Source organism: Sardina pilchardus, chromosome 7, assembly GCF_963854185.1.
Source record: "Sardina pilchardus chromosome 7, fSarPil1.1, whole genome shotgun sequence".
In the NCBI taxonomy this organism is placed as follows: Eukaryota; Metazoa; Chordata; class Actinopteri; order Clupeiformes; family Clupeidae; genus Sardina; species Sardina pilchardus.
In genome coordinates this window covers 31,472,838-31,496,883 of record NC_085000.1, presented here as the reverse complement: position 1 = coordinate 31,496,883, position 24,046 = coordinate 31,472,838, and the positions used below count along the sequence as shown (strand labels likewise).

Here is a 24,046-nt window from a genome sequence, read left to right as displayed (position 1 = left end):
TGCTTTAGGTAGACTTTGGACTTCACCATAATTTAAGTTCGAGGTCCAAGTTTTTTCTTTTTTTGTATCTTTGAGGTCAATTCCTGACATTGCAGTAACATTTCCTTTTGACATAAAGCAGTCTATGGGAAAAATATTGACATATTCATATGTTATAGTCTTAATATAAATAAAATGGATATGAATTGAGGTGACCATAGGCAGAACCTTGGACTGTGACCCAACCCTGCGCACAGCAGGAGTCTGTGGTAAAACAGAGAGCACATTTCTGGGCAAATAATGGAATTTGACTTCCTGCCGGCATGTAGCTCTTGCACACCGCAGCGCCTCAAATCACCCCCTCAGCCGAGCGCTGACAAATGACGCTGCTTTTGCAAATGAGAGTCATATTTCCACAGCGCTCACCATAACTGTCACCTCTCCATGGTGGGAGGGGTTTCCATCTCTGTCACGCTGAAGTTTCAGATGAACAAACGGCAGCCATCTCTTAAAACACCCTGCCTCGGCGCTGGCAACATCACTGACAGACGGATGCCGCCCCAGCTCTTGAGTCTTGACATTATATTTTTTATTACAAAAATCCCAGAAAACAATCAATGGAACATCATCTTACAGGCCATATAAAAACAAGAGCGAGAGAGTCTACTGCGGGTGGGAGTGGGCAAGTAAAGGGGGCACTTTGTGACAGGTGGTCTGGGCGGTGATGGAGTTTCTCCCCCTCGGTGGTGCGGGCACACTGCGGGCTGGCAGGCGGAGTGACAGTGGGAACGAGGAAGGATGGTCTGGCGCGAGAATGGCGCGGAGGCGGGCCGGGCGTGAGTGGCGCGGGGGCGGGCACGCTTCAGTGGTCCACTCCGCCCACGTAGTGACAGATGGTGTCGTAGTCCAGCGTGAACACCTGCTCCTCATACCGGTCCAGCTGCACCATGGCCCGGCACCTCTCTTTGTCCCGCCTCAGAATTCGGCCCACCTGGGCGACACACACACACACACACACACACACACACACGTTAATGCTGAGGTAAGCGTCATTTACAAGCTTCCCGATTCCCCATGAATCACATACATAGCTGATCAGGCTAGGTCTTATTTCAAGATGATGACACTAATCGTTCTATATTTATTCTGAAGGGTCTCCAGCTATTATTTACACACAAGATCAGCAATTTTAATTTCACACACCCCCTGTATTATTGTAGGAAAAAATGCTTTATCGGAAATATTCAGACGTGAAGAGAGATCTCCTCTCCTTCCATGATTGCTTTTTTTTTTAAACCAAAGATCCAACAGAACAGACAAACCCTCTGCTTTTGCTTTATTTTCCCTTCTAGTTGTTCTCACTGACTAGGACCAAATTGAAATCAAATTATTATATGTAGGAACACTGGACCCCTGTTCTAAAGCACATACATGATGTTGGGTGACCCTGTTCTAAAGGACATACATGATGTTGGGGGACCCTGTTCTAAAGGAAAAACATGATGTTGATTCTAAAGGACATATATGACAGCGACCCTGTTCTGTTCTAAAGGGCAAATGTGATGTTGGGTGACCCTGTTCTAAAGAACACACATGATGTTGGGGGACCCTGTTCTAAAGGAAAAACATGATGTTGGTTCTAAAGGACATATATGATGTTGGGACAACGCTGTTGTAGTGGACATGAGTGATGTCACTCGTCACCCGTACCTGTCCTCTGTGTTGCCCCAGCACCACCATGATGTAGTCGGTGTCACTCTTTGGAACTATGGTCTCCAACATGGTTTGTTTCACATCTGTACGAGAGAGAGAAAGAGAGAATGAGTGTGTGAAGGAGAGAGAGCGAGAGATAAAGAGAGAGGTGCAGGCAACAGGAATTGGGAGCTTTTTCATCTTTAAACAAGGTTATTATTTCACTCGTTAACTCAACACTAAATGGTTCATGGCTCAAATGGAATCATTGAAGTATTTCACCACACATCTTGACAAACTACATTAGGACACCATAAGCACTTAGGTGCACTTAGTTTTTGACAGTGTTCCTTGGGTATGACGTTATCAACGTCTTGTGCTTACCGTCCAGCAGTCGCCCCTCCTCTGTGCGACACACGCAGGTGTAAGGGGTCAGCACGTCCTCCACCGTCATCTGAAATCAAACACACACACACACACACACACACACCTAAGCACCTGCCACTGACAATAAGCATGACATGGAAATTCCAATGATACCAGGAGGAATATTGATCACCATTGACCTGATAGTTCACATTCACAGAACACCAAAAACATTTTTGTCCTACAAATCTGTTAGTAAGATGGAATATAAAATGTAAAATATAAAATGTTTGTGATTTGGCAATGGTAATGATAAAAAAAAAAATCCCACAATGAGTCAACACAGGAGCATGATACTCAGTTCAAGCGTACATTTCAGCAAATACGCAAACACCAACATTTAATGTAAAACCCAAAGCAATACAGACACATTCAACATTCAGCAGATGATAATGTGTGTATGATTTGTTTAGGTAAAGAACGGTGAAGGTGTACTATGATCTGTTTAGATAATGCCTGGTGAAGGTATGTGATTTGTGTAGATAATTAGTGCTGATGGTGTGTATATGATTTGTTTAGATAAAGAGTGGTGAAGCTGTGTGATTTGTTTAGATAATTAGTGTTGATGGTGAGTATATGATTTGTTTAGGTAAAGAGTGGTGAAGGTGTGTGATTTGTTTAGATAATGAGTGTTGATGGTGTGTATGTGATTTGTTTAGGTAAAGAGTGGTGATGGTGTGTGTCTCTATACCTTTGAGTTGTAGTAGCGGCCCCCTTTAAACACCTTGTCGATGAATCGCACTCTCAGGTCTCTCTGTAGCCAGGTGGGGGCGGGTGGGGCCAGCCGTGACTCCTTCTGGGGTGGGGGCTTGTCCCTGGGGGGGGGGGGGGGGGGGGGGGGATGTCAGTGATGGATGACTGTGGGGGAATCACCCCTAGAGATGCCACTTGGCCCTCCACGGCCGTCATGTCAATACGAGCACGCGAGCTCTAGCGGATACCTGATTAAAATCTTCCCTCGGAGCTCAAAATCGGTCAATAGCACAACCACCGCGTCGCTCTGCTCCCCATCCCAAGCAGCCGGCCCTCTCAGGATGAGTGTCAGTTTCACAAGGGCTTTAACCAGATTACGGGGAGCGGGCTCTAAATCATGACTAATGTTTGCAGTCTATCGGGGCGGCTGGCTTACCGATCTGAGCTCGGCTCGTGATGCTTCCTCTTGCGGTCGTCTCCACCTCTGTCTCGGTGATTTCCTCTGTCTCGTTCGCGCTCCCTCTCCGACGGTCTGTCCTTCGTCCGCTCGTCTTTCCCGTTTCGCGTAGACTCCTTCTCTCTCTCCCTCTCTCTCGCCTTCTCCTTTTCTTTCTCTTTCTCCTTGTGGGCTTTGCTGAGGCGACCTGGTCAGAGACAAATATCGGGTGTTGTTTTAGGAAGATATTGGGGGGCATGGCAGCATCACTGCCTGGATGTTTACAGCTGTGTTAAGCAATAATGGACTCTGATGTGAAATATGAGTCTAATACAGCATCAGTGAATTATAATATCTGATTCAGATTAGTTTGGCTAACAGACTGTGTGGGAGTGTGTGTTTCTGTCTCTCTCTCTCTGTGTGTGTGTGTGTGTGTGTGTGTGTGTGTAAACCCTCGAAACTTCTGCTTGTGTGATTACAGAAAATAAACCTTGGGGAGCCTGCAGGGGTTGTTTGGGGTTGAAACGGCCGACTCCAGACAGATCCGAGTCTGCTATCGGCTCAAATGTCAGCTGTCAAAGTCAAACCAGTTCTTAAAAATCAGCTCCACTCAACCCCCACCCTCCCTTCCCTCCTCACCCTCGCTGACCTTCAGAGCCTCTGCCTGTCACTCAGCGAGCTTTCTAGAACGTTCCAGGCATGTTTACCAAGGAGAGGAGAAACAGGTGCTGGTCATGGCCATTTTCACCATAAACACGATAATGACATGGCTCCATCAAAACAGCATGAGATCGTAGTTTCCACGCCAATCATCAGGGTTCGGTTAGAACTGATTTTCCAGTATTTACAGGACAACACTGGAAGTGTATGTTAGGTGATGGATGCTGGCGTGAGTCATTAGGTGAACTCTAATTCAACTGTGACAGAGAATTAGCTTAACCCAGGGTGTCTGGTGTTCTGGGCTGTCAGCAATGTACTTCGGGCCCTGACAGATGAGACGAACTTTGAAATTGACTGTATTTGAGGCAGCTCTTGTGAGGGCTTGTAACTCCCAAAGTTCCTTTTCTGGTTGTGGTGAAACTAATTGATGCTCACTAACCGTGGACTTGTGGCAACACTGGTGCTTTTGCCACCACTACCTGAGGTATTTGTGGCAAGTCTTTCAGTGCTCTTGGTGCTTTCTTCTCTGTCATTTGCAAAAGGTGATACAGACATACTGTGCAAGTTGTGTTGTTTGCGGTTCCTTTGTGTTTTAAGTGGGTGTGTAACTGACAGAAGTGTCTGCTTTGGCTTTAAAGTGACCAGCTCTGACATACTGAGGTCTTTGCTGTTTCTCTCGTAGTCCTTGCGGGTGACCAGGCGTATAGAGTGCTGGCTGATTGTCGCCGTCTTGCCGCCAATGGCCAGCTTCACCACCACGCGCGCGTTGTCTGGATCAACCCCCTCCACCTGAAGGGAGAGAGGACAAGAGACGGACGGCACAGCTGTCTGATCAGCTCAGTCACTCGCAAAACCCAACACACCTCGGGCCAACAGATCAAACACACAGCGACCCTAACAGATCAACACACACCAGCCCAACAGTTCAAACACAAAAGCCCAAAGCTTTTTCACATCTCCTCTGGACCTTCTGCTCCTACTCAACTGCACAACATTATCCACACTGCTCAGGTAATATAAGGTTTAAAAAAATATGATGATGAGAATGGATTTAAAACAAACCAATAGAATCAGCACTTTCTGAAAACTCTACAGTTGGTTTAGCACAGCTATGTCCAGACAGGGACAACACAATGTGTTGTTTTAACACATTGCTTGTGTTATACTGTGTACAGTACATTCTTAAAACTAATGTGTTGAAAATAACACACTTTCTTTTTTTTTTAACACATCTCTATGTGCAGATAGGAACAACACAGTTAATGTTGTTTCTAACACATTCATTTTAAGAGTGCATAAAATATGCAGCTTCATGTGTATGTGTGTGTGTGTGTGTGTGTGTGTGTGTGTGTGTGTGTGTGTGTGTGTGTGTGTGTGTGTGTGTGTGTGTGTGTGTGTGTGTGTGTGTGTGTGTGTGTGTGTGTGTGTGTGTGTGTGTGTGTGTGTGTGTGTGGCGTCACCTTGCCATAAAGCTCCTTGTGTGCGCCGCTCTCCACCAGCACGAAGGCCCCCGGCCCCAGCACCAACTGCTCGTCCTCCTCCTTGCGCTCCTCGCCAGGCTTGGGGGGGCGCTTGGGCCGGCCGGGCTCCAGGTCTTTGATGGACGAGCGGTCAGCCCCCAGACCCAGGCCCTTGGGCCGCAGCTGCGTCTCCTTGGGCTTCACGTCCCTGGGAGGGAGGAGAGAGGGGACGGGCAGAGACAGGAGGGGGGAAGCGCAGAGATAGAGAGTGGGAGGGAGGAGGAGAGATAGAGTGAGTGAAGGAAGGAGAGAGAGAGAGAGAGAGAGAGAGAGAGAGAGAGAGAGAGAGAGAGAGAGAGAGAGAGAGAGAGAGAGAGAGAGAGAGGAGGTGAAAGGGAGAGGAAGAGGAGAGATAGAATGAGTAAAGGAAGCGGGGAGATAGAGACAAGAGAGAGCGAGAGAGAAGGGAGGTGAAAAAGAGAGGGAGAGAGAGAGAGAGGGAGAGGGAGAGAGAAAGGGAGATGGGGTGATGAGATAAAGGAGACAGGGGAGACAAATACTAAATGTGTTTACAATGTGTGACACAGCATTACAAAATATCAGTAGCAATAAAAAAAATGGTCCACCATATTTCAATCTTCTGTAAAGCTGCTGAAGTGATATCATCTACAAAGTGACACAGCAATAAAAAATGAAATCTGACCCCACATTTCCCCCAGTAATTGTTTATTTATGAGGTCGTCCCACCTACACTCCCAAACCGGAGTTCATGCTTAATAACTGGAGGAAGTGTGATTTGGTGGCGAGTAGAAGAGAGTGATGCAGTAGCACACAAACATAAACAAAGGCCTGTCAGATACAGCCCAGGTAAGCAGTCTTCTTCAGGCAATTTCACAGTAAGTGACAGGTGTCAACTCCGTAGCAAACAAATTCACTTCACACCTTATAAATAATGACGCCTTTGGTACCAGAGCCCACTGGCGTAATTGAGAATATAACTGAATTGTACCAGAGACCATTTTGTTTTCCTTGCTACGGGGGGAGAACAATGTCAACACACAGCAAACGAAACTGCAGCATCAGACTGTACCCGGATTTCTCACCCTTCACACCATTAATCTATGGTTCCTAATGAGACCTTTCACTAGATGCATTTAAATATGAGAAAGTAGCCGAGGGCGGGAGGTGGGTTGAGTGCGGTTGGACCGTGTGGCCTCGCTTATAGCTTTGACACGGTTGTTTAACAACTTTATTGTTGGATGACAAAGCGAGCTGTCTGACAGTCTGACATCTTGGGGTACAATATTTTCAAAGCATCAGTCAGCTTGGATTAACATTATCATCTATTCCCAGCGTGGGATGTGACGAAAACAAACAAAAAAAACAAACAAACAAACGAATAACTGACAGGGTGTAGACAAAGGATCATATTATTCACACACACTCCATGAGACTGATGATGCCTCCAGCAGGTCAGGGATATGGAGATCGGCCCTTAGTTGTGGCGATTACGGAGATAACGCAGCCTGATTATTTACAGGCCTTATTTTGTGATAAAAGCGTCTTTGAAAAGCATCACAAACACTGACACTACACAAGAATTCATGTCATGAGGCAGGACACCCCCCCCCACCCTCCCATGCACTACTTAATCCAAGAATAGCTTCTCTAACGTTACAGATCCCAGGGAAAGAAAACAGAAATGAGAGGAGAAAAGGAAAAGTAATCAATATTGGCACAAGAGCAAGCTGGCCTGGGCAGGGACCCATGATTGCTTCCTTTCTTCCTTTCTTTCTTTCTCTCTCTCTCTCTCTCTCTCTCTCTCTCTCTCTTCTTCCTGTTCTCTCCATTCCATCCCGTCCCATTTAGGACTGTCAGTCAGTCCCACTTCCATGTATGACAGGCAAAAACAGATGGGCTCGTAAGCACATGAGATTACAACTGCTATGATTTTTGATTCTTTCCCTGCTCTTGGGATATAAAAATATATTATTATAATCTCTTGCCACTGCTCTGGAAGTGGGTGAGATAATCCACCGGACGGATGGACACTCACAGGAACCAGATACAGCATATGCTACCACCGCAGCCCCAGGGAGTTAAAAAAAAAAAAAAAAAAAAAAGGTGAGGTCATGTGTTTCAAGTCGGACTGATGGGGCCCTCATACCAGCATTCCACCTCTGCGCTCGCCATGGTGGTAGAGCTCCAGGTGGCCACGTGATCATCGTTACTGTACATCAACTGAGGTCATTCATTACACACGTTCAGCTCAAGGGGCCAGTTCCCCTCCCTAGGGAGCCGAGCCAGGCCAGGCCCAACCCAGGCCCAACCCAACCCAGCCCAGCCCAGCCCAACCCAGCCAATCTCTCTGAGTGGATCACTCACAATCTCCAACAATCATATTAAATGCAGACAGATGTTCCTATTTCAGCTCGAGCAAAACAGAGGCAGAACAACATTCCAAACGTGAAATCTTACAAAGGATGCCATAACAACTAAATGACTTGCTGCGTGATGAGCACTTGACGGGATCAATTGAGAGAACGACCTCGGAATTGAGATGTGGCACACAGTGAATTTTCAAAAAGATTTAGCTTTGAATCTCACATTGCACAGCCACTGTACAGCTTCGTTACAAAATGAAACAAGAAATATCAGCAAGAGAGAGTGTTTATGTGTGTGTGTGTGTGTGTGAGTGTGTGTCAGAGAGAGAGAGAGAGAGAGAGAGAGAGAAAGAAAGAGGGTGAGAGGAAAAAAGAGAGTGCGAGAGAAAAAACAGGGACAGAAAGAGTAAGATGAAGATGAGAAGGCGTACTGTTTGAACGTGCGTCCGATGCCCTCTCCTTGTTTCCAGCCCATTCCTCGGATCATGGCCATGCCATAGGCCTCCACCGGCACCTGCTCATAGTCCGCCTCTGTGGACTGACAAGGTAAATCACATTAGTTATTTACTCCCTCTCTCTCTCTCTCTCACACACACACACACACACACACACACACACACAAGCAGCCTGTGGAGTCTGTCTGACAAATTGCATTATTTACAAAAGCACAGTTACAAAACAACCACATAAAATGCAACGCTATTCTTTAGACTAGCTGCACCATGTAGAACTGCAGGATCATATAGAGCTCCACAGTCCCGCCCCTCCTCCGAGAGAGGTGCTTGTCCGGAAGAAAATTTCTCATTCATTTCTCCCATTGACTTCTGGAAAAATCCGGATATAAAGAGTTTTAGACCATGCCTTAGGCTAACCAGCTACGATGTGACTCATAAGCATATAACTTGTAATTTCGAGTGAAAAAATGAACAGAAAATGTAAAAAAAGCGAAAGGTACAAGACTGTGTACATATCTTAAATTCCTAGTTAGAGAACTCAAATCCCAGGATGCTTTGCAAACGTACACACATTTCCAACATTTGCAGCCTAACCATAGTTTAACATGGTTCCATATTAATCTGAGAAAAGAAGATGGTTACTTCCTACCGTTTCCATTGAGTAAATTCAACCTTCAAGATGAGAAAACTGTTCTTTTTCGGAAGACCACACATCGGTCCTGACAGCCCTGCAGCCATTTTAAGTTTTGAAGTTCCAGCGAGACGCTAGCCGGACGGTAGGCGCGGGAAAAGTTGAGTACAGTTTGTTTGGGATTGCCATGGCAACGGCGATCTCTACCAATCAAAGGCTCTGCTTTCACCAGTTTTACACGGTAGGGTGTTGGGTAGTGTAGTACTCTCTCGTTAAATCGTGAATAAAACATTGTTTTCTCAAAAACAAGGTTGATGCCCCGTTAACTTTTGACATCTATATGAGCCGGTATAATTGCTTAGTCACATCGTAGCTGGTTTTACGTCTACCATGGACGGTTACGATTGTATGGCTTATTCTCCAGTTGTCAATGGAGAAATTGTATTGGATTTTTACTTCCGGACAAGGCTGTGGGCGGGACTGTGGAGCTCTATAAGCTTTACATACAAAATCACAAAACAAACTCCTCATTCTTTGGTTTGACAGAGCAAATCCTATCATAGTCACACAAAAATACCATGCAGTGCAATAACATTTTGCAGACTAACAGGGCAAATCACATTAGATGTGCGCACACGCACGCGCACGCGCACACGCACACGCACACGCACACGCACACGCACACGCACACGCACACGCACACGCACACGCACACGCACACGCACACGCACACGCACACGCACACGCACACACACACACACACACACACACACACACACACACACACACACACACACACACACACACACACACACACACACACACACACACACAGCATTCCCTTCTGTGGCCTAACAAGAGAAATCACATTAAGCATAGACAGACTGAGGGGAGAGATGGGCAGACTGGCAGAGACAGGCAGTCACCATACATCACTATTGTATCAACTGACAGCGCAAAGCTCATTACAGCCTGACAATGTACACATGTCAGAAAATGTAAAGCCAGAGTCTGTACAGCAGCAAGAGATCTCATCAGGCACAGCGTCTCTGTCTGTTAGTCTCTCTCTCTGTCTCATACACCATTAAGCAGTATTTGCCCATATGATATTGACATGTTCGCCCTAATTGATATGTGAATCTCTCGTTTGAATAATTACACTTATGCCATGCGACTACCACGGCACAAAATCAATCTATCCCGAGGCACAAATAGATTGCATTTCAATACAGCACGCAGATAGGAGTACATTGTGTTTTAACACGCCATTTACCAAAGGCTATTTGAACGCTCTTCCAAACACCCCCTGATCTAAATCCATACAGGCTACGGACTGTACATGCTAGCGGTAGCCTGCTATACACTGCCACGCTAGCTGTAGCAGAGACACGAGGGTACCGCTGGAGACAGCACGGCAGAGCTATTCATTTCCACCTGCTGCGGAGCGCGAGGGGTGACTGGGCTGCCAACAGGCGCAGACGCAACTGCTTAACCGCAGTCCCTAGGTAACCAGGGAGATGGAGAGGAGGAAGAGATGTTTAGAGAGAGAGAGAGAGAAAGAGGTAGAGAGAGAGAGAGAAAGATGGAGAGACAGAGAGAGTGATGGAGAAGGAGGGTGAAGGAGAGAGGGAGAAAGAGAGAAAGTGACAGAGAGAGAGAGAGAACATTAGGAGTGAGTGAGTAAGATAGAGAAATAACGGAGAGAGGGAGTAGGGAGGGAACAAGCTTATTGCTGATCGTGCATTTTAGACATTAGTGAGTGTGTGTGTTCAAGTGTGTGTGTGTGTGGCGGGGCTATGTGTTTGTGCGTGTGTGTCTGGGGGTGCTTCATCTTTCGCAGTTCATTAGAAACACACATATATTCTCTGCAGGGAACTCCATCACACACAAGACATAAACATAGACACGAATGTAGGGGCGTGCACGCAGACGCGCACGCGCACACACACACACACACACACACACAAAGCCAGCATGGGAGCACATCCATGATCTATTTTAAGCAAATTTGCACTGCTGTGTGGCGGAATGATCTTGAGCCGTCCTGCTGACACAGAGCTATGCAGATAAGCCAGGCTGGCCAGCCCCATCAGTGAACGCGTCCTAACAAGCAAACGCTTCCCCACCAACACACACACTCCCAATGGCCCAGTGCTCCACCAGCAACACACACACACACACACACACACACAGGGCCCAACACTCCAGCACCAACACACACACTCCCAGTGCCCAGCCAGGACAACTGTAAATACCTGTGTCATGGCATCCCACCATTGCTCTGACAACAAACAAACAGAGAAAAGACAAACTCTGCAGTGTGCACACACACACACACACACACGCACATATAGATGTTCACACGCATACACCCACAAACAAACACACACACACACAGATTATGTTCACACAGATATGTTCACACAGACACAGACACACACACACACACACGCACGCACATATAGATGTTCACACGCATACACCCACAAACAAACACACACACACACAGATTATGTTCACACAGATATGTTCACACAGACACAGACACACACACACGCACATATAGATGTTCACACGCATACACCCACAAACAAACACACACACACACACACACAGATTATGTTCACACAGATATGTTCACACAGACACAGACACAGACACAGACACACACACACACACACACGCTAACGCTCATGTTCAAACACTGGCTCAGTTCTGGTTGGACAGTCATGAGATGCAGCAGTCAGCACACATTCTCACAGTCAACCAGTCGGCTACATGCGGGTGGGTGACCACACCACTGCAGACACAGATCTGACTCACGCTGTGGCCAACGTCACGTTTTGGCCAAACATCTGAGCCACGCTCTCACGTCACTCCGGATCGCTCCTGTCCTTTTTTTCTCACTGTACTTTTCCGTTCACCTCAAACTTCCTTCCTCTATACTTCCACCAAAGATTGTTATGAACCGTCTTGCTTAATCAACCCTCTTTGGTTCCATCACTTAAGCCCTAATCAGTCACACCCACCATCAAACGATCTGTTTTATTTATATATTCACACAACATCTACGGCTCCTTTATTCTTTTCTCTCATCCTCTCCATCCTGCTGCCATCCTGGCATTGGTGGACACACCCAGTTTCTCTCTTGCTTCAAACAGCTTCTGTCAGAACACATATCCAGTCCCGCTTGTAACTAGGCCACAGAAAACTACATTCACCTACACTCTTCACAATTCAAAGTATTTGCAGAGGAATCTGGACATCAGTTATTCCAACACAAAGGGGAGAAATTTGACAGCATCAGTAGCCTGGAAAACCAGCGCCAACTGCTGGACGGCAAAATGTTTTGCCTGCATTTGGGTCTGGCCTCGGACCATTGAACATTTTGAAAACACTTCCCTGAATCTGGCAGATGGCAACTAAACCAATCACAACGCAGAGATGTGTTTTGAATCAACGCGGGCGGGGCAGAGGGCTCTGGGGCGGGGTTTTGAGGGAGCGTTGGCCTATAGGCACAGACACGGTTTGAAAGACAACGGGTTGTGCTCATCAACAATGTTCCGTTGTATCCATTGATCGAGGCCAGACTAAATTAGACATCCAATCCATTTAGGCTGGTTTATCAGGCTACAGCATCAGCTCACACATCACCCTTTTTACGAACACCTCTTTAGATCTTTAGGACGAGTCTGCTATGCTCACACCACCACTGAAATCAGTCTCATGATGCAGCCCATCACTGGTTTTCAACCAATCCAGTTTCTGGGTTCTGTTCCCTCGAGTCAGCTGATCTCAAGTAGGGTTGCAAAATTCCGGGAATTTTCAAAGTTGGAAACTTTCCATGGGAATTAACGGGAATATACGGGAATTAACGGGAATAAATGGGAATTAATGGGAATAAACTGGAAATATTGTATCTGGCAAGTTAGTATATAACAGAGACCTTAATGCAGTTGGGAAAAAAACATCTTTCAGCATAATGTTAGTTAAAACAACTGATTTAATGCAAATTCAGTTGAATTTCTACCGTGCACACAGGTCAATTACATGCACACAACAATCAACATAGACATATAGGAAACCTAATTTTCCCGGTGAAAACGTCATTGCAAACGTTATCTCATGTGGGAATAACTGTTCGCAAACTTTCCCCAGTTTCGCACCAGAGTCGCCCAGTTCTTGGCGTGTCATCACTGTTGTCCTCATGTAAATGGAAGAACGTAATTTTGCATAAGCTCTAATGGGATGGTTAATAATCATATGGTCATATTACTGGTCTGATTTAGCTTGGCACTTTTAAAATAATCACAATCTGTGAGGTTTGGGGTCATACATGTATGTAATATCGGCATTGTTTGGCCAACCGAGGATTAAAATAAATTCATTAAACATTTTTGTAACAAGTCGAGTTAAGTCAGTGTTCACGGCAGTCTTGGATAGCTAATGTAAACTGCTGGTAAAAAACAAAATTCCCGTAAATTCCCATTAATTCCCTAATTTCCTGTAATTCCATAAAAGTTTCCAATTATGAATATTTCCAAAATTCCCCAGCTTAACTTCCCATGGGAAATTTCCAGAAAGTTTCCGGAAATTTACCGGAAATTTTCCGCCCCTTTGCAACCCTAATCTCAAGTAAGCACCCTCACATGTCACATTACATTTAAGCATTTAGCTGATGCTTTTCTCCAAAGGGACTTACAAAAAGCAAACAATCAAGATACAGTGTGTTAGTGAAGCAACAAGTACTACTCACATAGAATCAAGGACATGTTAGCACATCAATAAATACTACTCGCATAGAATCTCGCAGAGTATCCTCATTACCCTCTTTGCCCTCAGCCTCACCCATGGAACCTTACCGACTCTGGCCGCAGGTCCACCTTGACGCAGTCTCCATCCTCAAAGCCTTCAGGGGCTTGATTCTGCATAAGCAGTGGGATGGCCATGTTGGGGTCTACTTGATCCCCACTCTTCCAGTCCTCCAGCTGCTTCCTAGATTCTGTAACAGATTAGAGAGTGGTATTTTGTTACACAACAGAGAACTAGAAAACCAGAATGTTCACTAATGCTCTCTCTTAATGACTTCAGGGTGGAAATAGACAACACTGCTACAAACAACAGTAAGCACTGAACAAAGTAACAGTTAACTAGTTTGGAGACAAGACGTTTTCAACAGTAACGTTATGAGGTATAACCCCCAAGACATGACTTAATATAAAGACACACACCTTCGATAAGCTCCTTGACAGCTAGAGATTCAACTGTCTCTTCTTCTTGCGCTGCAGAGTTCTCCTTCGAATCTCCTTTCTCACCGGGTTTGGCATCATCCTTATACCAGCGGTTTTTGCGTATCAAGGGGATGACCAGCTCTGTTGGTTTTTCCTGTGTTGGTTTAGTGCTGTGTGGATAGTAGGAGTAAAACGACCATGACGTTGATACCAATAATAACTCCATCATACAACGAAACAATTCAGATATCCGTCATTCTGTAAAACAATGTTTATTTACCAGGGTTACACGAGTATGCATGGCTAACTACACCTGGTCAACTGCATGACGCTTTACTAGCGTTACTAACTTCACTAGCTCTATGCTAGCGATATTATTATGGCTGGCTGGTATTACTAACCGGCTAATTGCAATGCACCCGTTAGAAACGGTGCAAGGTCACATCTTAATCAGACACCGAATGAAAGAGACAAGAAAAGATTGCTCATTTAATTGTGCTGTTATCTAGCTAGAAACATTAATACATTTCTGCCAACCTGGCATAATTAGCGATAAGGAGTGCATTGACTCTTAGCAGCTGGCTAACAGCTAACTAAAGGTAACATACCCTTTCAGTTGTTTCTCATCCACTTCAATCAAAAAATCTCGCTCCTCTTCTTTGCTGGATTTTGCTTTAGTTATAGTTTTACTAAATCCGAATGAGATAGGCCCAGCTTTCTTCCCCTCTTCATTTTGTCTGGCATCAGTATCAACGATGCTATCAAGTCCATGCTCAGGACGTGGGGACGCCATCGTTGTGGGATGTTTTCCTCTGTCAGGAGAGTTGAGTAGTAAGGATTCTGGGTAATGTAGTGTTGCCACCCAAGACAACTACTGGCCGGTGAGAGGAGATATAATACAACTCCAACAAGGCAGCACCGTTAGTGTCACAACGTAATCTGATCATCTACATTGCTACACTGTGTCCAGATTCTTAAATGTGTAGCATTGTTTCTGAGATGAAAAGACTGCATTGCTCCGTTGGACACGCAGTAGGCTGGCCTTTTTTTGGTAAAGCAAGACTCACTGCAGTCATGCCTCAATGCAATGCAACATATAGCCTACACAACTTCATTCTACTAAATGAGATACTTTGTGTATATAAAGATTTTGGTAGGATAATAGATAACAGCACACATCCCAAATTCAGGTTTCTTGAAAATGTGTATATTCAGGTTTCTATATTAACATAGGACATGCATAATGAGAGAGTACGGTAACTAATGAAACTATGAATCAGGTTTCTAATGTGAATCATACATTAATTTCATGTTATTGTGTCATTATAACAACTCTAACTATCTGGTTGTTGGCAACATGAAATACAGTAGCCTACCAACTACCTTAATAATATGGTTGGTACAGCTACATATGGTTGGTACATATAGTTGGTATTTCACACTGCCAACAACCACAAAAAGCTTAGAGTTGTAGATAGTTTCTTTGAATGACCCAGACTTAAATTAAAAGTCTTTCTTAGGGTTAACGCAAAATGATGCATACTGGCATGCAATGTAAATAACCTGAAATGGGGATCAATCAAGTAACAGATGAACAAGTGACCTCCTGGACCCTCACACTGACCTTGGGTGACCCACCAAAATGTCTCATATTAACAACACAAGCTCTAAGTCGATTCATCACTTCCTGGTCTCAATAGTCAGGGAATCAACTTAAGTTACTTCATGAGCAGTTTCTCCCTCATTTCAACCACTCGGCATATTTTTGCGCAGCGTTTTAACGAAATTGGCAAAGTTGCCTCAAGTGCGTTTACACTAGGGGCGGTTCTGTCCCCTTATTAGATTCCCTCCCCTTCAAGCACCCCTCCCCCTGTTGCTCCTTGTCTTATCATCGTTTTGTTTCCTCGTTGTCTGCACCTGAGAATATCCTGTGCCGTAATTTTGTCCCGGTACTTCGGACCCACCACGGGGGCATGTCTTGGCTTGCGGTCCACCACTGCTCATCCCTGCTACCTCTCTCCGGTTAAAAATCAATATCGTCGCCGTGCCTTGGTTGTTGAACATTGCCAGAGGCGACTCTCAGTACAGCGGCTAAAATCGGTCAATCGCCAATAGTCAAGAATATTGATATCTCAAAGGGAAATTCCACATGGAAACGTAACGGAAACGAGAGGGGAATTATGAAGGTAAGAGCTTGAGAATATGCTATATGCACTGCCCTGCTTGTAAGTATAACTGTTATAATGTTAAAGTAGACTGTTTCTTTGGATTTGTACCTAAAATTATGTATAACCATGACTTTATATTAGTTGATGGTACATCATGTCCCTGTACCGGAAGGTACTTTGTTTCTAAAGCCATATCTCACCACATCTGTCCATGCGCAGCGCGTTTTAGACGCGCTTATGAAGTGCAAGCGCACTGTCAGATTTGTCGTTTTTTTTGCCCTGGCTTTTTTTCCCTTCAGACCATCACGCGTCCCGTGCTCAGCTGTGGAGCATCTCTCCGCTTGCAACACTGTCCAAATATACCGTCTGGTGTGCGCATCTCCTCCGCGCCCGTCTCGTTGGCGTGCGGAATTTATCAGTGGTTCTTAGTTTATACGTAGTGGAGTGATCACATAGGTTGCATACAATAATATTTAGTTGTTGGAAGATAAGAAAAATACAATATTTTTGTCGTGTTTCTCTTTGCGACCGTCGGTGCCAAGTGCAGTTTCAGTCGCGTCAATGTATATAGACGTGTTTAAACGACTTTTTTTTGAGCGGCTGAATTGCTTGAAAAGAATGTGTGTATGTCAGCGACAATGCAGGTCAGTATTTACCGAAAATATCGTGGGCGTGAGTGAGTGACAGTGTGTGTGACAGAGGAGGGTTTAACCTGGTAAAAGTTGATAGTAGCAAGTAGCGACACTTGAGTCGAATGATGACTCCATGTTTAGATCTTAAACATCTTCGATTACTTTCAAAGCATTTTAATTATACGATATATGGGCTACTTCTTCAAATCCACATTGATCTGAATTTAGTAGTGCCATTTAGAATCACCTAGCCCTCCGTTTGTTTGGATTGAATGTATGTCTGTATTTGCATTTGGAACAATTGAGAACATAAACTGTGTACAACTTTTTGCTAGCAAAAACGTTCTTTAACCAGGATAAGGATCAAACGAAAAGACGCTTTGAACTGACATTTGTGTAGCTATCATATCTAGGATACTTTTCTGATGTTGTGAGCAGCTGTTGTTACATGGTTGTGTTTACAATGATTTGACCAGTAATCTGCAGAATTTATTGCAGGCTTGTCTTTAATAGCCTACTTGTTCACTTGTGGTTGTGGTTTTTGCCTCACAAGCGTGTGTGACTGTGCATGTGACTTCTTCAATCTGTATAATAATGTGTTTCATAAATAGCCATAGACCACACTGGTGAAGAAATATTCCTATTTCTTGTGATATTTGTGCCTTTGTTTATTGTTATGCATCAAAGATTGTGTGTGTGTGTGTGTGTGTGTGTGTGTGTGTGTGTGTGTGTGTGTGTGCGCGCATGTGTGAGGCGCATGTTTGTGTTGACCTATACACTTTGTGATGTGTGTGCGCGTCGTGTGTGTTGGCAGGTTTGTGTTGGTGTGTGTGTTTGTGGGGTGTGTCCCTCCCTGTTTTGAAGGAATGAATGCTGTGACCCTGACTTCACACTGTGCGTTGCTGTAGGCCCTGGGAGTAGTCAAGGTTATAGTGATGTTATGAATCATTAATTAAGTCTGAGAAAGGGAGAGAGTGAGAGAGAGAAAGAGAGAGAGAGAGAGAGAGAGAGAGAGAGAGAGTATGGTGCAATGTGAGGCGCCTGTATGCCAGCGTGTGTCCTTGCTTGCACACACTAAAACCCCAAAGGATCCAGCCACACATCCATCCGTCCTGCGTGGCGCACACTTCTGCCATAGATCTCAGACGTCTCCTTCATGACAGACAGAGTCGCTCGTGGAGAACGTGGAGTGTCGAGGAGCCATGCTGCTCCGCCTGTGGACGCTTCTCTCCCAGACCTATCCTCCCTCTAATCCAAACTCTAATCCACAGCACACTTATCAGTGTCGGCACTTAATGAGGGACTGATTGCTGGTGAAGTTTTGCTTTGTAGTTAATTACCTGATTGTATGCTTGCCGCCCCCCTCGCCATCATCCATATTCAAAGGAGTCGTTGTAAGGTGTGCCGGGGTGTGGGAAGGCACACTGAGGCTTGGGGGATTGCACTTGGCAGTTTTACCCTTGGCCAGGCACGGCTAAGGAGTGAATCTTCCATCTGTGGATCAATTTACCTCCGTCTGACACTCACAGAGCTTTGGAGTAGCAACTGACGTGAGCATATGCATCTTCTTATGAACTAGATGTTTTTTTTTTTTTTTTAATTATTGAATGTGTTCTGAGCACCAGCCTTCAAAAAGCAATTTATAATGTTTATGCAGAGCATTCAGCATTACTGGATTTAAAATACAGATGATGTATTGCTCAGCTAAGGCTGGACTGAATCAGTGGGAGTGGATCTCTACACATTAAAGACATAAGCTTCCACGTAACAACAAAGTCTTGTGCCTACAGATCTGTCTTCAATCTATTTATCGAAACATATGCAGTGACGTGCAACTCTGTTTTTTTTTTCCCCTGGTCACTTTAATATTTATTGCAAATGGACCTTGGCATGTCAGCTGCTTGAAATAATAGTAAATATAAATCAGCGTTGAGATAAATCATCCTCGCTGTCCGGACGATGCTGCCCTGGGAGCATGTAATCCCACCAGGGTGATGGCGTGGTAAAGCTGGTTACGAGCAGGCTTGGGGAGAAGGCTCAGCCTTGACCGTAGGGCTGTGACTGAGAACGAGGGAGAGGCAGAGAGGAGTAGCAAGAACAGGATCAATATCAGGTGGTGAGGAGGAGAGGATGAGAGGAGAGAGAGAGAGAGTGAGAGAGAGGGAGAGGAAGAGAGAGAGAGGGAGAGACGGAGGGAGGGAAGGTCACCTTCACCCACCCCACTGAATCAGCACTCTCTCCCCACCTCTCTCCCACTCGGGTTACGGCTCTCTGACCGACCTGACATGCCGAGATCCAGCGCCCGGTGCCCCACAGGCCGTGCTCGCCGCCTAGTTGATCTCTCGCACCGCCACACACACACACACACCCCTGGATAGCCACTCCCAGAGCAGCCGGCCGGGTTCTATTCGGGTGTGGCCCAGATGTTATGAGGCTCACGCAGATCCAGATCAGATCAGAGCTGTGCACATTCTGCACTCTTGAAGTGAGTGTGTTGAAAACAGCACATCCCTGTGTCCAGATAGGGACAACACTGTTTATGTTGTTTCCAGCACATTGGTTTTAAGAGTGTGGAGTCTGCTTGCTGTTTGGGCACCTGCATTCTCTTTGCCTTCTCTCATCTTTGCCTGCTCATTCAATTCAATTCAGTTTTGATTTATCCACGAACAATCAAAAGGACTGAGGCATTCCTGTGCAATATAACAAGCCTTTATGGATGTGAATTCAAATCAGTAACATTTGAATTAGTCTAAAAGGTGCTTTGTATAGCGCAGCGCCTGAGCCGCCTAGAACAAGCTGTAAGGCGCCTCTCTATCCTATTCATGTGAACACAAACTTACCTTTTGGTGATGCTACAGTGCAAGGCACGCTACTATTCCCTCTTTGTCTTTCTCTCTGGGTCTGTCTATCTCATTAGACGTCTGTCTTCCTCCTCCTGTCAGGGTTTTATTTTATTTTTTAATTATTAATATATATATTTTGTATCTCTGTTGTTCAATCTCCATCTCTTGCTAGTTAACTGACACAAACCCACCTTTTGGTGGTTCCTACAGTGTATGGTATGCTTGGCATGCTTCTGTTTCCTCTTTGTCTTTCTCTCAGGGTCTGTCCCTCTCATTAGGCGTCTGTCTTCCTCCTCCTGTCTGGTATTTATTTTTTTATCTCTGTTGTTCCTTCTCCATCTCTTGCTCTGTCCAGTGTGTCTGGTCATCCCTCATCTCTTGACGTCTCTTTTTCTCCCTCCTTGTCGTGTCTCGCCCCCTCCAGCACGATCCGTCTGCCTCTCTGTCGTTTCTGTCTGTTTTTCACACGGAGGGCTATCCATCATCTCTGCCAGCCCAGAAGTTAGCACATCACTGGCCCTTTTAATTAAACTCTTATCTGGCCTTGACAAGAGCACACAGCATTGATTTCATATGCCACCATCTCCATTGTCTTCCTCTCAAAGAACACCACTCTCTCTTCCGTCTCAGAAGCAGAACAAGCCCGGTAATGACTTAATGCTCTCTCCCATGATTGGCGGCCGCCGCTCACAAATGAAGCGACGCTGCTTATTATTTGGAGATTGGCGCTTCAGTGTTTGTTGCCATCCAGATGTGCTTTTTGATTGAGATTTGTTTCCCGACATTGTGGGATTTTGATGGAAACGCCGCCTCGCACGCCTGTGAACACACAGATGGATAAGGCACAAGTGCTTGGCCACCATTGGACTCTGTGTGGAGGGAGTTCAGTGGGCTTATGCAGAGGGATGTCTTTCAGTAGGTTTATCTGAAGTGCAGATTGTCTGAGGCTTTTCACATGGGTCTAATAACCTGTGGATATTTGTTTTAGTCTTTGCGTTTGTGTATTGTGTGTGTGTGTGTGTGTGTGTTATTTAGTTTGTGTGCATGTGTTGTGCGTGTGTGTGTTATTTAGTTTGTGTGTTTGTGTGTGTGTGAGAGAGAGAGAGAGAGAGAGAGAGAGAGAAAGAGAGAAAGAGTTTGCATGTGCAGCGGGGTGTGCTTGGCTGTATTTATGAGAGAGTTATTCTGTGTGTGTGTGTGTTGTTTTCCTCCAGCGAGCATTTAATCTTTTATTTCTAAATCTGCCTCTGTTGTTCATCGTGTGTCCAGCACTCTAGTGCCCTAGATTTGGACAGAAATGAGCAAGAGGGAATGTCATCCCAGCCCAGCACCACCCTCCTCCCCGCTAAGCACCAAGTCCAGTCCAGCGCGTAGCTCCCGCCCGGGCCAAGTCAGGCTTTAGTGGAAACTGACCTGTTAAATAGCCATCGTGCGGACGCTTTAACATGTGCGGGTGAGTCGTGACACACTTGCGGTCGTGGTTTTGCATTAGGGGCTGTGGAGCTTGGCTCTCGTCCAGGTACGCGTGCCAGAGGAGGACGCTCGGTTGGGGACGGACGGGATACTCAAATCCAGGGGACACTCATTTTCCCCTTCACCTGTGATGAATAACCACAGGGCCCACGGAGAGAGGGAGAGAGAGAGAGAGGGGAGGGAGGGAGAGAGAGAGAGAGAGAGAGAAAAAGGGAGAGAGATGGAGCGAGAGAGAGGGAGAAAAAGGGAGAGAGATGGAGCGAGAGAGAGGGAGAGAGAAAGGGAGAGAGATGGAGCAAGAGAGAGAGAGAGAGAGGGAGAGAGAGAAAGGGAGTGGGGTTTTGGCACTGCTAGGTTTGACCTGTGTGAAGGTGGACAAGGAGACTCAGGGATCGACTCAAATATCACATCTCTCTGGACCAAATCTGGGTGTACTTGGTGTAGATTTGGCACAGATATGGCACTGATGTGGCATAGATGTGGCATTGCTGTTTCCCTGTCGTTCTGGAAAGCTCATGGTTGCTGGCACAGACTTGACGCTCTGGAAAGCTTATAGAATAGAAGAGAGTTAAAGAGCTGGAAGGTTAAAAAAGGTGTGAGTGTCGAAAAAGATTGAAATCGTGGTGACAATTATGCAGCGGCATTTTCAGAGGTTCTTCTCAGGGAATGTCCCTTGGTTAATTCTCACTCACAGTGATTATCCAAGACCAGAGGTGTAATTCCTGTTAGCGTTATTGCACTACATTACGCGCTCGTGTGTGTGTGTGTGTGTGTGTGTGTGTGTGTGTGAAAGAGAGACAGAGAGAGAAACAGAGGGAGAGAAAGAGAGCGAATGCTTATCTGTACATGTACAAATGTTCTGACAGACATAGTATGGGTAGGAATTCCATCCCCCAACATCACAGAGTTCAATCAAGTTTGAAACAAATGGAATAGTTTAGTTTGGTTGCTTCTCTACATGCTTTTTTACATGTTCTACTATGAAGTAACCATTGAAGTAAAGGCTTTTAAACCTTTTGGATTTCCTTTTTCTACTGATTTTGAATTCCCAACCACAATGGGCCACCTTCAAGAATTGAGCTTGGACTCCCTGAGCAAGTCTTTTTTGTCTTGTGGAAATGGAATAGTTTATTCAAATGTTATTGAGCACAATGAGCCCAATGTATTCAGTGCTCTCTCTAGCTGCTGTAGAGAGTTAAAGGCCTAAACCCACATGGAGAAACACGGTGGCAGAGAATAAACAAGAAAATAAAAGAACAAACAACAATTTAAAGAGCATTGAAATACATGGATGTGGAAAGATACATATCTACGGAGGCCCCGAAGGCTCATTCCCTCACAGTAGTTTGACCTCTGCAGTATATTTGCTTTCCCTCACATTAGTTTTGATTTTTCTGAGGGAGCAGCCGGAGCACTGTTACTGTTTCCACTGTAACCCTTCTGGGGCTCTCTGCGTGCTAACATGCGCTCATACTGTTTGGCCAGATATAATGAAATACTTACTATAGGCTATTGCTGTGACCCAAATGATCTGAGCAGACCAGACCATCAGTATCTAGAGGTCACCTCAGACATACTAGAGATCAAGGCTCCTAAGACTGTGAGCGGGATGTGTGGTCATGCTCAGCCTAAACATGTCAGGGATTATATATCAGGGACGATAGCTGCCGGCCTCTGCTGCTTTACGCCAAATATAATTCAGTTCTTTCTGGCCGTGGATTAGAGCATGTTATACAAGCTTTACAGGCAGCTATTGAAATGCTCCTTGGTAGTTTCCTTTCATTTTTTTTATTCTCTCGCTTTTTATTCTCTCGCTTTTTTCTCTGTTTTCTTCTAATCATCTCTTATTTACTTTAGCTCTGTTGTACGTCCTCACTCTTGCTCCCTCTCTCAGCTGATTGGTCAGGCATGTTGTGGAAATTCAGTTAAACCCGCTCTTAATTGAGGTGGTGTGCTTAGACAGTCGCGATGTGCAGGCGCTCCATTGTGAAAAGCTTGTGTGTGTGTGGGTGTAGTGTAGTGTGTGTGTGTGTGTGTGTGTGCGCGTGTGTGCCTTGTGTCCTTTGTTACACCCACCTCCCCATCACTTTCCCTGAATGCATAAATGCTCTCATTATCTCTTTTGTAAGGCCCATTTGTAAGCTGCGGCGTTCTCCAACAAGACACTTTCAGCTGCCGCACAATCCTTCAAAGCCGCGCTCACCGAACGCCTCGGAATACAGGCTGGGGCACAATTAAGCCGTCACACGCTGTTTCCCCGAGGCACACCGAGGCCTCTCTCTTTCACATTTAACTTCACTTTATGTGAGAGCTCTTTATGTTTAGTGTAACGTATTGTTTTAGTTTAAGGTAGCGGGATTGAAAAAGCGTTTCATAAAGTTGCTGTCTGTCAACGGTGAAAACAGCTCCGCTCTGCACTTTACGCTGGCTGGTGATGTGATGTCCATAATCAATGACACAGCACATCTCTCCGAGCTCAATCCTGACTCTGAAGTGAGAGGCTGTCAATAGTGACAGCCCCTTGGCCTTGCTAGTCAACACCGGGTCACAGTCCCTTGTTGTTAGCTGTCATAACTGATTCATGGCTACATATGCTTCAGCAAAACCTGCAAAAAAAAAAAAAAGAGTGAGGGGGAAAAAAAAACTGCCAGACTGTCAAACATTCCCTACGGTCTCGCACTCGTCCAGCTCTTCACACCCCGGGCTTGTGTTTCAGTCTGATGACATGGCCCCGATCCCACCGCTGACACCAGTGACATAGCCTCAGACTCAGACACAGACGCAGGTGCAGACGCAGATGCAGACAGGGGAGGGTTTGAAATCCCTTTCCCCCGAAACCCACCCACGGTGTATCGTTCATCCTTTCAGCATAAATCCGAAATG

General features: G+C 45.5%; 2 protein-coding genes across 2 annotated transcripts in view; one reads left to right on the top strand and one right to left on the bottom strand.

Annotated features, from left to right (window-relative positions):
- Positions 1 to 546: 546 nt before the first annotated feature.
- On the bottom strand, positions 547 to 14,850 carry gpkow (G patch domain and KOW motifs). The gene is made up of 11 exons (XM_062541802.1): positions 14,656 to 14,850; positions 14,048 to 14,217; positions 13,679 to 13,818; positions 8,162 to 8,268; positions 5,347 to 5,554; positions 4,543 to 4,675; positions 3,227 to 3,434; positions 2,789 to 2,912; positions 2,056 to 2,125; positions 1,690 to 1,775; positions 547 to 970 (listed from the first exon to the last, which is right to left on the bottom strand). The coding sequence occupies exons 1-11, from the start codon at positions 14,838 to 14,840 to the stop codon at positions 842 to 844; spliced, it is 1,560 nt and encodes a 519-aa protein (XP_062397786.1). The 5' UTR covers positions 14,841 to 14,850; the 3' UTR covers positions 547 to 841.
- Positions 14,851 to 16,021: 1,171 nt separating this feature from the next.
- The window catches only part of LOC134088122 (membrane-associated guanylate kinase, WW and PDZ domain-containing protein 3), an 88,811-nt gene continuing 80,786 nt past the window's right edge, over positions 16,022 to 24,046 (top strand). The window contains exon 1 of the mRNA XM_062542052.1: positions 16,022 to 16,233. The gene's annotated coding sequence lies outside the window, so the exon portion shown is untranslated. The remainder of the gene's footprint in view (positions 16,234 to 24,046) is intronic.

Excerpts from the sequence above, each read along its gene's own strand:
- gpkow (XM_062541802.1), bottom strand. The coding sequence starts at position 14,840 with ATGGCGTCCCCACGTCCTGAGCATGGACTTGATAGCATCGTTGATACT. Across the intron at positions 5,555-8,161 it reads ATCGGACGCACGTTCAAACA|GGACGTGAAGCCCAAGGAGA; the intron begins GTACGCCTTCTC and ends CCTCCCTCCCAG. Across the intron at positions 2,126-2,788 it reads GCCGCTACTACAACTCAAAG|ATGACGGTGGAGGACGTGCT; the intron begins GTATAGAGACAC and ends GTTTGATTTCAG.